The sequence below is a fragment of the Aotus nancymaae genome, unplaced genomic scaffold, assembly GCF_030222135.1.
Source record: "Aotus nancymaae isolate 86718 unplaced genomic scaffold, 86718_ANA_hifiasm-v0.15.2.pri h1tg000008l, whole genome shotgun sequence".
Lineage (NCBI taxonomy): Eukaryota > Metazoa > Chordata > Mammalia > Primates > Aotidae > Aotus > Aotus nancymaae.
The window spans coordinates 30,022,188-30,035,071 of record NW_026988419.1 but is presented as its reverse complement, the minus strand read 5'-3'; the positions used below and the strand labels follow the sequence as shown (position 1 = coordinate 30,035,071).

Sequence of the window (12,884 nt, the reverse complement as noted above, 5' to 3'; positions counted from 1 at the left end):
CTATTTCTGTGAATTCAATTGTTTTAATTTTTAACTCCCACAAATAAAGTGAGAACATGCAAACTTCTGTGCCTGACTTGTTTCACTTAACATAATGACTTCCAGATCCATCTATGTTGTTGCAAAAGACTGAATCTCTCTTTTTTTTTTCCACAGCTGAATAGTACTCTATTGAGTATATGTACCATATTTCTTTTCTTCATATTTCTTTTCTTTCTTTTCTTTTTGAGATGGAGTTTTGCTCTTGTTGGCCAGGCTGGAGTACAATGGTGTGATCTTGGCTCATTGCAACCTCTGCCTCCCAGGTTCAAGCAATTCTCCTGCCTCAGCCTCCCAAGTAGCTGGGATTACAGACATGCATCACCCTACCTGGCTAATTTTGTATTTTTAGTAGAGATGGGGTTTCAGCATGTTGTTCAGGCTAGTCTCAAACTCCTGACCTCAGATGATCCGCCCACCTTGGATTGGGCACCCAAAGTGCTGGGTTACATGTGTGAGCCACCTTGCCCGGCCTGTACCATATTTTCTTTATCCATTCATCTTTTTTTTTTTTTTTGAGATAGAGTTTCACTCTTATCGCCCAGGCTGGAGTGCAATGGCACGATCTTGGCTCACTGAAACCCCTGCCTCAGGTTCAAGTGATTCTCCTGCCTCAGCCTCCTGAGTAGCTGGGATTGCAAGCACCCACCACCACACCCAGCTAATTTTTGTATTTTTAGTAGAGACAGGGTTTCACCATATTGGCCAAGCTAGTCTGGAATTCCTGACCTCAAATGATCTGCCTGCCTCAGCCTCCCAAAGTGCCCCTAAATGGCAACCTTAGTCCTATAAACGTCATCTTGAACTTAGAAATGACAAGAAAAGACCTTTGAGCCCCAAATCTTTTTAGTAAGCATGGAAATGTAAAATACATTTCAGAAAGATTTAAAAATCTTTTGGAGCTCTTATGCTTTATAATTATTCCTTATAGTTGACCAGGATAGAATACTTAATTTTAAGTTTCTATTATTTTATATTAATACACATATATATTCTATATATTTTTTAAATTAATTAATTAATTAATTAATTTTTTTTCCCGAGAGACGGAGTCTTGGCTTTGTTGCCCAGGCCACAGTGCAGTGATGTGATCATGGCTCGCTGCATCTTTGACCTCCTGGGCTCAAGTCATCCCCTGACCTCAGCCAGGACTACAGGTGTCCACCATCGTGTCTGGCTAATTTTTAATTTTTTGTAGAGTTGAAGTCTCACAATGTTGCCCAGGCTGGTCTTGAACTCCTAACTTTAAGCAATGCTCGCACCTCAGCCTCCCAATGTTGTGGGATTACAGACATGAACTGCCATGCCTGGCCAGCGTTATGCTTTACTCTTTCTGATAATGCAAGTAATACATGCCTAAGTTAAAAAAGAAAACCATAATGAAAACATTTTAAAAACCCAAATCAACTTCATTTCCAATATTCAGAGAAAACTTAGGTTAACATTTTGGAGCTTACTTATTGGAGATTTTTCTTGTGCTTGTATTTACACCCAGGCACCTACAGAATTAGGTGATGATTATGTTCAAGATACTTTTTAACCAGCTTTTTTTCCCACTTAGTTATGTCGTAGATATCTTTACATAGCAGTAATGCATAGCAATACCATTTTAATTTACTGCATTAATGTACTATATATATATATTGTTTAGTCAGCCTCGTGCTTTTTCTCTTTCACCATTAAATGAGTTGATGAACATAAATATTCTTGTCTGTAGCTTTTTCCTATTTGATTATTGTTTAGTCACGTAATTTAAAGCTACAAATGTAGTGGAACTTGTAAAACTTCAGACTGAAACATTGAAGCCCTTGAGGTGTCGGTATTTTTTTTTTTTCCCCGAGACGGAATCTCGCTGTGTTGCCAGGCTGGAGTGCAGTGGTGTGATCTCAGCTCACTGCAACCCTCGCCTCCCAGGTTCAAGTGATTTTCCCGCGTCAGCCTCCCGAGTAGCTGGGGCTATAGACACATGCCACCGTGCCCAGTGAATTTTTGTATTTTTAGTAGAGATGAGGTTTCACCCTGTTGGCCAGGGGATGGTCTTGATCTCTTGACCTTGTGATTTGCCCGCATCAACCTCCCAAAGTGCTGGGATTACAGGCGTAAGCCACTGTGCCTGGCCAAAGGGGTTGGTGTGTTTTTTTAGTATGATCTTGTTTTCTGTTGAAGCCAGAGAGTTGCATTTCAGTGTCAGGTGCTTCAGGTATTGCTTCAGTCATATGTTGAAGTGGTTCCAGAATTGCTATACTGGAGCATTTTTAGAGGTAGCTATAAATTCGAAAATGTATTTTCGTAACACAGTAATTGAAGGCTGGTGGGGAAGATGATGGAAATGACATATCCAAGATGCCTTTCCAAGATGCCCTTTGGTAATACATTGGCAGTAAAGTTAATGGCTAAGAAAAAATTATTTGGATTTATGAATGTTATAATTCTGTTGTTAGTATCATGATTTGGAAGCCAAGACAGAAAAGGCTTTTTACAAATTAAAAAAAAATTCTATATCTTGTCATTTATAGAGAGAGATTGTGTATATAATGTTTCACCTATGGTAAAGCTACTTGTGACCCCAGTGTGGACCTGTTTTGGTTATTGGTAAAAGTAATAATGAAGTAGAAATTTACTGAAAATTTTACTTGAAGGTTAATAGGGATATGATTTATTTTTTACACATTTACTTAAGACTTGTCTTGAAGTGGTATACTGATTTAGGAGATACATACAAGACAAATAATCTGATAATTTTATTTTTCTGAATTAGCTATGTATACTTCGTTAAGAATTCAGTTTTTAAAAATTGGTTAAAAATCTGACTGAACATATACCATCACTGATACTCTCAACCTGCCTTTTTCTTCATACTGCTCATCATGTTACCCTTTGTCTGTACTTTATTTTATTTGTTTTAACTCACTTTAGTAATTTCTGTTAATCTCCTATAGTAAGTCTTTGAGAGCAGATACAATGTATTAAAATTGCTAAGCTAGGAGCACAATGTTTTGTGTATATGGTGGATACTTGTGGGTTTTATTGAAGGAACATGTCATTGTTTTTTATTTTGTTTTCTTTTTGTAACAAACATACTGTCTTTCATTGTAGTACTGATCCTTAGAATTCCCTCCTGACATTTTCTGTTACTTTTATTTTGTAGAGGATGGGACCAGATTTTTTTGCCTCTTCTACTAATGAAAATAATTGCTAAGCCATCTATAAATTTTTTTAAAATTGAACTTTATTAATTATTTCCATTTCATTGAGTAAAGCCTTAATCTATGGGACCAAGATCAGGAAAGATATTTCTCTCTCAGGCTCTGTATTTTCTGGGGCTGTTATCTTAATATTTACAAGACTTTGTTTGTATTTTTTTCTTTGTTTATGTATTTTTATGTTTTTACTTTTTGTGTTTTTATTCACATTTGTTTTTTCATGCTCATATATACACTGTCATAGAATCTTAGATATCATTAATGGATAGTAATCTTAACTTTTAATGGAAGAGAAGAATGAATCTGACTGCATGTGTCGACTTAATTTATTTAAAAAATTACTTAATGTTTAGTTTGGCATGGAGGCTCATGGCTATAATCTCAGCACGTCAAGAGGCTGAGGCAGGCCAATGGATCACTTGAGCCTAGTAGTTCGAGACCAGCCTGGGCAACATGACTGTTTACATCTTGTAGGGTTATAACACTTATATGTTTGAGAAGGAAGGATCCTTTTGTTACTTTTAGTTTATCATAATTATTATTACCATTTTATTTATCATATTATTTATAATTTTTTCTTTAAAAATTTTTTCCCTGAGCCCTCTTATAGGGTTAAACATTATTATTACTTTAATCAGACATTGTTAAAGCCACATTTCACATGTTAGAGTGAAAGGAAAGGAAAAATTTGGAAAAGTAGAAGTTTGTCAAAATTTATACATTCAAATCAGTGCTACCTTTCCCAGCAGTGTATGCTTGCTGCCATTGCTCAAATTGTCCATTGGATCTCATTTTTTATATAATGGCATCAGGGTTTTATTTGCATCTGTACAGAGAAGTGTCTATTCAACGTGAAAATGTTAGTGAATTCAGTCAGTAGTTTGGTTTTAGGTTTACGTGATACCAGTAGTTTTCAGAACATTCTTGACTTTCTGGTGGATTCAGTTAACAGAGTTGTTTTGATGAGTTTTTCTGTATGTTTCTTTGCTAGAAATGGATTATCTTTGAATTAATGATCACTGGTTTGTTTTTTTTCCTAGTCAGCAGATAAGCAGAGAGCCCTAGAAGAAACCAAAGCCTACACCACCCAGTCCTTAGCAAGTGTTGCCTATCTGATAAACACCTTGGCCAACAATGTCCTGCAGATGCTGGATATCCAGGCATCCCAGCTACGAAGGATGGAATCTTCAATCAATCATATTTCACAAGTGAGACCACAATATTTTCCTATTTGCCTATGAGGAACCCTTAATAATAAGCACAGGCTGTCTGTAATGCTGGCAGCTTTTATTATGTAAGTTAATTCACATGTCTGATTTGGAAAATAGAAATATTAGGTTGTTTTCTGATTCTGTCTTTTTGTGGGGTGGTTATCTTCTCTGTGATTTTCATAGGAAAGTAAATCATAATGGATTTTATTAAAACTCAGTTGTCATGGTAACGTAGTCAGCCCTGCAATGAAACTTTGTCCTTTTCCCCCCAATTTTTAACAAATTTCACACTTCTTTATCAATTTAAAAAGATGAACTTGATAGATTGGTAGCTTGTTCAAAAAAAATTTTTTTTTCTTTTGGTAGGATTTATAAACGTTTAGTGGGATGGTACCATACCTGCAATAATGGAAAGACTAGCAAACTTTATGAAACTATTTTTATTACTTCATGGGCTTGTAAAACTTTTTTAAAAATGTTAAGCTGTCTCCATTATAAAAGCGATGCTCATGAAAACCCAGTAAAAGAAGAAAAAAAGTGGAAAAATAAACTTTTTATCACTTCTCAAGCTTTTCACTGTTAATATTTGGTATATCTTTTTGTAATACTTTTTCCTGCAAGTAGTTTTTTTTAAATGTAGCTGTGGGCTGAGTACACATCTGTAATCCCAGCACTTGGGAGGCTGAGGCGGGAGGATTGTTTGAGCCAGGGGTTTGAGACCAGCCTGGGCAGCATAACAAAACCCATTCTCTACCAAAAATATAAAAATTAGCCAGATGTGGTGGTGCATGCCTGTCATCCCAGTTACTTGGGAGGCAAAGGTGGGAGGATCATCTGAGCATGGGAGGTTGAAGCTGTAGTGAACTGTATGACACTGTGCTCCAGCCTGGCAGACAGAGTGACACCCTGTCTCAAAAAAAAAAAAAGTAGCCATGATTATAATAGAATCAGGTATAGAATAGGTATAGAATTGGCTGGACGCAGTGGCTCACGCCTGTAATACCAGCACTTTGAGAGTCTGAGGTGGGTGGATCAGGAGATCAAGACCATCCTGACCAATTTGATGAAAACCCGTCTCTACTAAAATACAAAAAATTTAGCTCGGCGTGGTGGCGAGTGACTGTAGTCCCAGCTACTCAGGAGGCTGAGGCAGGGGAATCGCTTAAACCTGGGTGGCGGAGGATGCTGTGAGCCGAGATCCTGCCACTGCACTACAGCCTGGGTGACAGAGTAAGACCCCTTCTCAAAAAAAAAAAAAAAAGAAAAAAGAAAAAATAGTTATAGAATTTTGGGTTCTGCTTTTTTAACCTAGCATTAAAGCAATTATATTCTCTTGATGTTGTAAGTTCTTCATAAACATTCTCAGTGGCTCCGTAATGTTGTATGTATATGTCATACCTTTTATAATCATTCCCATATTTTGGGGCCATTTAAAATAATACTGCAGTGGGCCGGGCATGGTGGCTCACGCCTATAATCCCAGCACTTTGGGAGGCCAAGGTAGGCAGATCACGAGGTCAAGAGATGGAGACCATCCTGACCAACATGGTGAAGCCCTTTCTCTACTAAAATAAAAAAATTAGCTGGGCGTGGTGGTGAGCGCCTCTAGTCCCAGCTACTCGGCAGGCTGGGGCAGGAGAATTGCTTGAATCCAGGAGGCGGAGGTTGCAGTGAGTGGAGATTGTGCCACTGCACTCCAGCTTGGCGCCTGGCGACTCTATCTCAAAAGAAAAAAAAATTGCAAAATGCAATTTAAAAAATATTAAAATTATAAAGGTTTTGGTCTGTCTGCCTTCTTTTGAATAGATCTTTGGAATTTTCTATTTTAGCAGTCTTGTCATTTGAATGATTTAGTATTATTCAACACTCTTTTTAGACCTAAATGATTAGAACTCTTTTGGAATAAAAATAATTTTTAAATGTGTCTATTATATTTTTTTATATCTTGGGAGTTCAGGGCTCTTTTCAAATGGACTAACCATTTTTTAAGAATCTAAAGTTTAGCAAATTTGTGTAACTATGCCAAATATAGTCCAGATAATAAAATCAGATATGGTATTTTTGAAAATTTATCAGACCAATTTAGAGGGATTTCTTAATACTATTTAATCTTAAAACTGAATTTGTCATTATAAGGGTTTCTTCATATTTCATATAAACTTCTGTAGACATGTAATTTATTGCTTGTAATATTGTGTATCTTAAGAAAAAAAGAATTGGTGAGTTTTAATGACTGTAAGGTAAAGTTTAGTTTGGAAAGGCCTCCTGAAGGAAATAATCAGTGGCATTTTAAATGATAAAATAGATGATTTTTTTTCTTTTTTTTTGAAGAGACAAAGTCTTGCTCTGTTTCCCAGACTGGAGTGCAGCTGTACAATCACTGCTCACTGTAGCCTTGAACTCCTGGGCTCAAGGGATCCTCCTGCCTCAGCCTCCCAAGTAGCTGGGACTACAGACATGTGCCATGCTTGGGTGATGTGTTTTATTTATTTTTTTTGTAGAGACATTGTCTTGCCATCTTGCTGGGGCTGGTCTCGAACTCCTGGGTTCAAGCAGTCTCCCACCTTGGTCTCCTAAGCTGTTGGGATTACAGGTGTGAGCCACTACTCCCGACCTAAATTTGGTTTTCTATAGAAGGAGGGAGACTGACAAATTGGTAATCTGATAAAGAATTTCAAGGTCTCTTCTTGAGGATCCTAATATTTTTCCATGTTTGAAGTATTAGCAAAGGACATTAAAAAGAAAGTTTTTAAAAAAGAACAGATAGAGAAACTAATATATTTGAGTTTCTAAAAAGGAGGGATAAGTTTTTTTGTTTTTGTTTTTGTTTTTGAGACAGAGTCTCGCTCTGTCACCCAGGCTGGAGTGCAGTGGCACAGTCTTGGCTCACTGCAGCCTCACTCTCCCGAGTTCAAGCGATTCTCCTGCCTCAGTTTCCTGAGTAGCTGGGATTATAGGTGCCCACCACCATGCCTGGCTAATTTTTGTATTTTTGGTGGAGACAGAGTTTCACCATGTTGGCCAGGCTGGTCTCAAACTCCTGACCTCAAGTGATCTGCCAGGAGGGACAAGTTTTATTAGGCATTAGGGGAGAGTAGAAGAGATTACCTGGGTAAATGATGACAACAAGCAAATGGCAATGAAGGATAATAATTTATTTTCTGATTAGAACTCTGTAGTACTTTGATAAAAAAGTGTTAGCAAGCTCAAGGAGAAAGGTGAATACTCAACCAACCTAGAGTTTGAATATTAATTCAGTTATTGAGATCATTTTCTTTAGGAGTATCATATAAATTGTCATTTAATTAATATGGTCAATTGATGCTACCTTTTAAAGCTATTTTAATGGATTAAGTTAAAAACAGAAGGATAGAGATTAGTAAACCAGAAATAACAGAGGTCTCAGTCAAAGCTGTCAGGAATATGTTGAACCTTTTTTATTCAGAGTTGAGTGTCTAGGGGGCAAAAGTTGGAGGGGTCATAGATCTACAATTCTCAGTGACTGTTACATTTATACAGAATATAAATTAGTATGTTGGATAAGGGAATCAAGTCTGAGCAATAGGCTGATAGAGGCTGTATTTAAGAAATAAGAGTAATTTTAAAAAATTATATATTTTCTAGCAGCCTCAAGGCTAGAAATTTTTTTTCACTTGTGTTTACAGGTAGAATTTTTTATTTTTTATTTTTTTATTAAAGACGGGGTTTCACCATGTTGGTCAGGCTGGTTTTGAACTCCTGACCTCAGGTGATCCACCCGCCTTGGCCTCCAAAGTGCTTGGATTATAGGCGTGAGCCACCACGCCTGGCCTCCAAGTAGAATTCTTTATTTAAAAAATCAGTCGAATATCAAAACTGTCTCATATTCTTCAGACTGGAAGATTATTCTGTAGTGTAGAAGAAAACATTTTCTGCTTATAAAGCAAATAGTAAATACTCTAAAACAGGGGCTGGCAAACTTTTTTTAAATAAAGGGCCAGATGGTAACTATTTTAGGTTTTGTGGGCCATGTGTGGTATCATTTTCATATTATTCTCTGTGTGTGTGGGGTGTGTGTGTGTGTATTTTTTTTTTTTTTTGGCAGGGGGATGGGGGTCTCACGATGTTCCCCAGGGTAGTCTTGAACTCCTGGTCTCAAGTGATCCTTCCATCTCAGCCTTCCAAAGTGCTGGGATTATAGGAATGAGGCACCACGCCCAGCAAAGAGAGATGGCGTTGCAAGTAAGGATAGAGATGTGGACAGATTTGAGAGGTTTTTTTGAGACGGAGTCTTGCTCTGTCACCAGGCTGGCGTGCAGTGGCACAATCTTGGCTCACTGCAACCTCTGCCTCCTGGGGTCAAGTGATTCTCCTGCCTCAGCCTTCTGAGTAGCTGGGATTACAGGCACACCCTACCACGCCCAGATAATTTTTGTATTTTTAGTAGAGAGGGGGTTTCACCACGTTGGCCAGAATGGTCTTGATCTCTTGATCTTGTGATCCGCCTGCTTTGGCCTCCCCAAGTGCTGAGATAGTAGGTGTGAGCCACCACACCCGGCGAGAGACAGTTTAATTACATTTTCTATTGTGTGTGTGTATTTTTTACAATGATTTTTCTGGTAAGTGTCTGGGCCATATAAAAACAGGCAGGGGTTCCCATTCTGCCATGGAGCCTTAGTTTACCAGCCTCTGCACTAAAACCCTTTTTTCCAAATGTTCGACTGTTAAATTTTATTATGATGCTTATCTTATTAAAAAATAGCATATATTTCTAGATGGAGCTAGGGGTTCTTGAGACCAGATTTTTGTGCAACTTGGGCAAAAATACTAGATTCTGAGTTTGTAGAGAAGATTGAGTTGAAGGAATGGAGGGTTCCGTCAAGTCAAAGACAAGATCATAGTCTCAATAAGTATGCCTCTTGAGGCAATAAGTCTCAAGAGTTGTAAGGATAGAATTGTTCAGGGCGACCAGATATTAGTTACCTAGGGTATTCAGTTTCTTTTCCCATTAGTATTTTTTTCCCATTGCCTGGGTAAGAACTTTATCACCTTTCAGCCTCCGAGCCCTGTCCTCCATTTTAATGGAAATGAACGCTGAGTAGGATTGGCCCAAAAAGGATCAGGGCATCTAGGTTTTACCCTTGCTCTTCTGCTGACTTGTGTGACATTTGACTTCTTTGAACTTAAGGTTTTCATCTGTAAGTTAAGACTATTTAGATAATTTCTTAGCTGTCTTCCATCTTGAATTGCTTATTTTTGCGATTCTCACAAATGAGCTTGATTTTATTTGCTTCTATTCTGTTCTGTTGGTTCTGCTCTTTACCTCAATCTGTGTCCACTGGTCTGAATCCTCTGTTACTTTAATATAACTGAACTGTTTCCCAAATTACTCTGAATTGTAATCTGAGGATGGGAATTTCATTGACTCTACTCTGTATCAGGGAGAAATACTTCAACAAAACAAAGTAATAACCCACCCTTTCTAGTGTCAGATGTTTTCAACAACAAGATATAACTGATTAGGAATATATAGTATCAGACAATTTTGTACTAAAAGGACAATATAGTATTAAATAGTATGCTAATTTTTACTACATTCATCATATCTATAAGGCAGCATTAGGATTGGTTCTTAACATAGATTATGTTATGTATTTTAGGGATGGCAAATTTTAAAGAAATTCCATCTGTAGCTTTGATGCTATTATTTTGTCCATTCTTTGGAAGCATATTATTAAAACAAATGAAAATTTTGATCTTCAAACTGATAGTGGAGTTAGATTAACATTAAATATTTTCCCAGAATATATACTTACCAGAACAAACCTGTAATTTTACTGAACAGTTGTACAGGCACACATACCTTGAAGTCAGTATAGTGTAACTATTATAAGGATGAATGTTGCTTACTGTGCCCATTATTTTGTGTCCTTTTCTGGTAAGTGCTTTTTTATAAAAAGTTTGCAAAACACTTTTCAAACTAAACTTCTTTTCAGTTTGTAAACTTAAATTTTTCTAAGCTAGGCCCATATTTTCTCTTAGCTGGTAAAATTAGTCAGCACTTGTCCATGTTCAAGTTTGTCGTGGCTTAGAATAAAAGATTAAGAGAGGTCAAAAGGCAACATAGAGAACTTAAAAAAGTAATGCTTGTCCCACCTTCCCAAGGCCTGAGTAGGTCTTACTGGGCCAGGCATTAAATTAGTTAGCAGGTAACAAGTAAAGGAGCTAGAAAAGAATTACCATAAAATAAGATTAGATTCGAAGTAATTCTTCTCAAGAGCTAGGTACTGGAAGGCAGTGGTAGGTCTAAACCTTGAAGAACTCCACAAGTAGGGTAGCTTTTACTGTCTAAAAACTTTAGGCTGGACGTGGTGGCTCATGCCTGTAATCTCAGCACTCTGAGAGGCCAAGGCAAATGGATCACTTTAGGTCAGGAGTTTGAGACCAGTCTGGCCAACATGGCAAAACTCTATCTCTACAAAAAAATGCAAAAATTAGCCAGGTGTGGTGGTGCATGCCTGTAGTCTCAGCTACTTGGGAGGCTGAGGTGGGAGTATCACTTGAGCCTGGGTGGTCAAAGCTGCAGTGAACCATGATCATGCCACTGCACTCTAGCATGGGCAACAGAGTGAGACACTGTCTCAAAAACCAAAAGAACAAAAAACTTTATAGCCTTGCATAAGAATTTCCAATTTTAGCCAGGCTTGGTGACTCACGCCTGTAATCCCAGCACTTTGAGAGAGAGAAGTGGGTGGATCACCTGAGGTCAGGAGTTCGAGACCAACCTGGCCAACATGGTGTGAAACCCTGTCTCTACTAAAAATACAAAAATTAGCTGGGCGTGGTGGTGGGCACCTGTAATCCCAGCTACTCGGGAGGCTGAGGTAGGAGAATCACTTGAACCTGGAAGCAGAGGTTGCAGTGAGCTGAGATCACACCACTGGACTCCAGTCTGGGTGGCAGAGCCAGACTCCATTTAAAAAAAAAAAAGAATTTCCAGTTTTAATGAAGAGGGTACACTGAAGGTTATCAACGTGTAATTATGCATATGAAGTAGATTTTTTATACTTCTGAATTAATTTCCTATGTAGTTTTTATATAACTTTATTTAAAAAACCCTGAAAATTACAGTTTGTTAGTAACTAATTTGTTTTATGAATAATACATAATTTGAAACATATTTGTAATTTAAATATGTTTATTTGAAACATTAGCTTACTAATAAAAAAAATGAGACGTTTTAAAACACCAAATTTAATTGGGTTAATCCACTGTAACTGTTTGATTGCAGATGTTTTCCCGCACTGATGGTCAGCTAACTGAGGTAGTGCTATCCAGTACAGTCAGCTCTCAATTATCTGTGGTAATGGGAAACAACAATGCATGGATAGTCCTAAAGCAAAATATTTTATACAGTACCTTCCTGTCATCTGCTGTGGCCTGAGCATGTGCTTGAGTTCATGAGGGACATGTGAGAGTGGGGCTCAGGCTTGCAAAGGAGATGGGAGTCAGTATGTTTACCTCAAGGCCATAAGAAGTATCCTCAAGGAACCTGAGTTTGGCACTATGTGGCTGAAGTGTCATGGGGGAAGCCTGCAGCATGCAAGATCAGCTTGGCAATATCAGTGAGAAGGGTGGGGAAACTAATTAAAAAGGAACTGTGGGAGAATAGATGTTTAAGTCCTACATAATTGCAGTGATATATCTTGGTGTGTTTTTTGGTTAATGAGATCTGTAGCAAACAAGAATTATATTAATTGTGTATTTGCATTAGTTTTAGTCATCTTTGCTTGCCAGCAGAACCCATTTTTTACTTGCCACAGGTGAGTGCTATTATTGAGGCCTCTTCTAAATAAGTAGGTATTTTTTGGCATATAACTAGTAACTTCAAAAACCCAGGATAAATTTGAAATACTTACTTTTAAAATTGTTCTTAAATATCGATGTTGAACTTGTACTTCCAGAATTTAACTTAATGAAATTTAACATTGGAATGTCAAAGAATATCATGAGGGCAAAGGCCATAATTACTGATAGCTGTGAATTTGATTTTGGAAAAACTTAATGGCCATATTTTATTTAGAATATGTTACAGGAGCTTTTCTAATTTTATTTTAAAACTGACAGTTGGCTATGAATTTATGAATGTTCAAGCTGCATAATAGGTGTGAGGAGGGAATGTTCATTATTCTGTCTAATTTGAATATGCCTATTTTCTACAAGTGGATGCTATAATAAAAATTGAAGCAGGTGATTGCTGAAAACCTCAGAGTCTTCTGGCCCAACTTCAGAATGTTCTGCTTATTTATGAAATAGATTTAGTGCTCTCTGTCAAATTATTCAAACTTCAAGTAGAACCATAGCCATTTTCTAAAGGCGTACTTGCTCCTGCCCACAGGAACTCCTGCAGTTCAACCCTGTGTTGTAGTATGATGGCAAGAATACAGTTTAT

The 12,884-nt window shown here is 37.5% G+C and overlaps 1 protein-coding gene across 28 annotated transcripts in view; it reads left to right on the top strand.

Annotated features, from left to right (window-relative positions):
- Positions 1-12,884, top strand: part of ABI2 (abl interactor 2) — a 114,302-nt gene that overhangs the window by 40,428 nt on the left and 60,990 nt on the right. For all 28 annotated transcript variants that reach the window (XM_064373137.1, XM_012446010.3, XM_064373136.1 and 25 more), the window contains exon 2: positions 4,283-4,450. In XM_064373137.1, the coding sequence (XP_064229207.1) occupies positions 4,283-4,450 (168 nt within the window). The remainder of the gene's footprint in view (positions 1-4,282; positions 4,451-12,884) is intronic.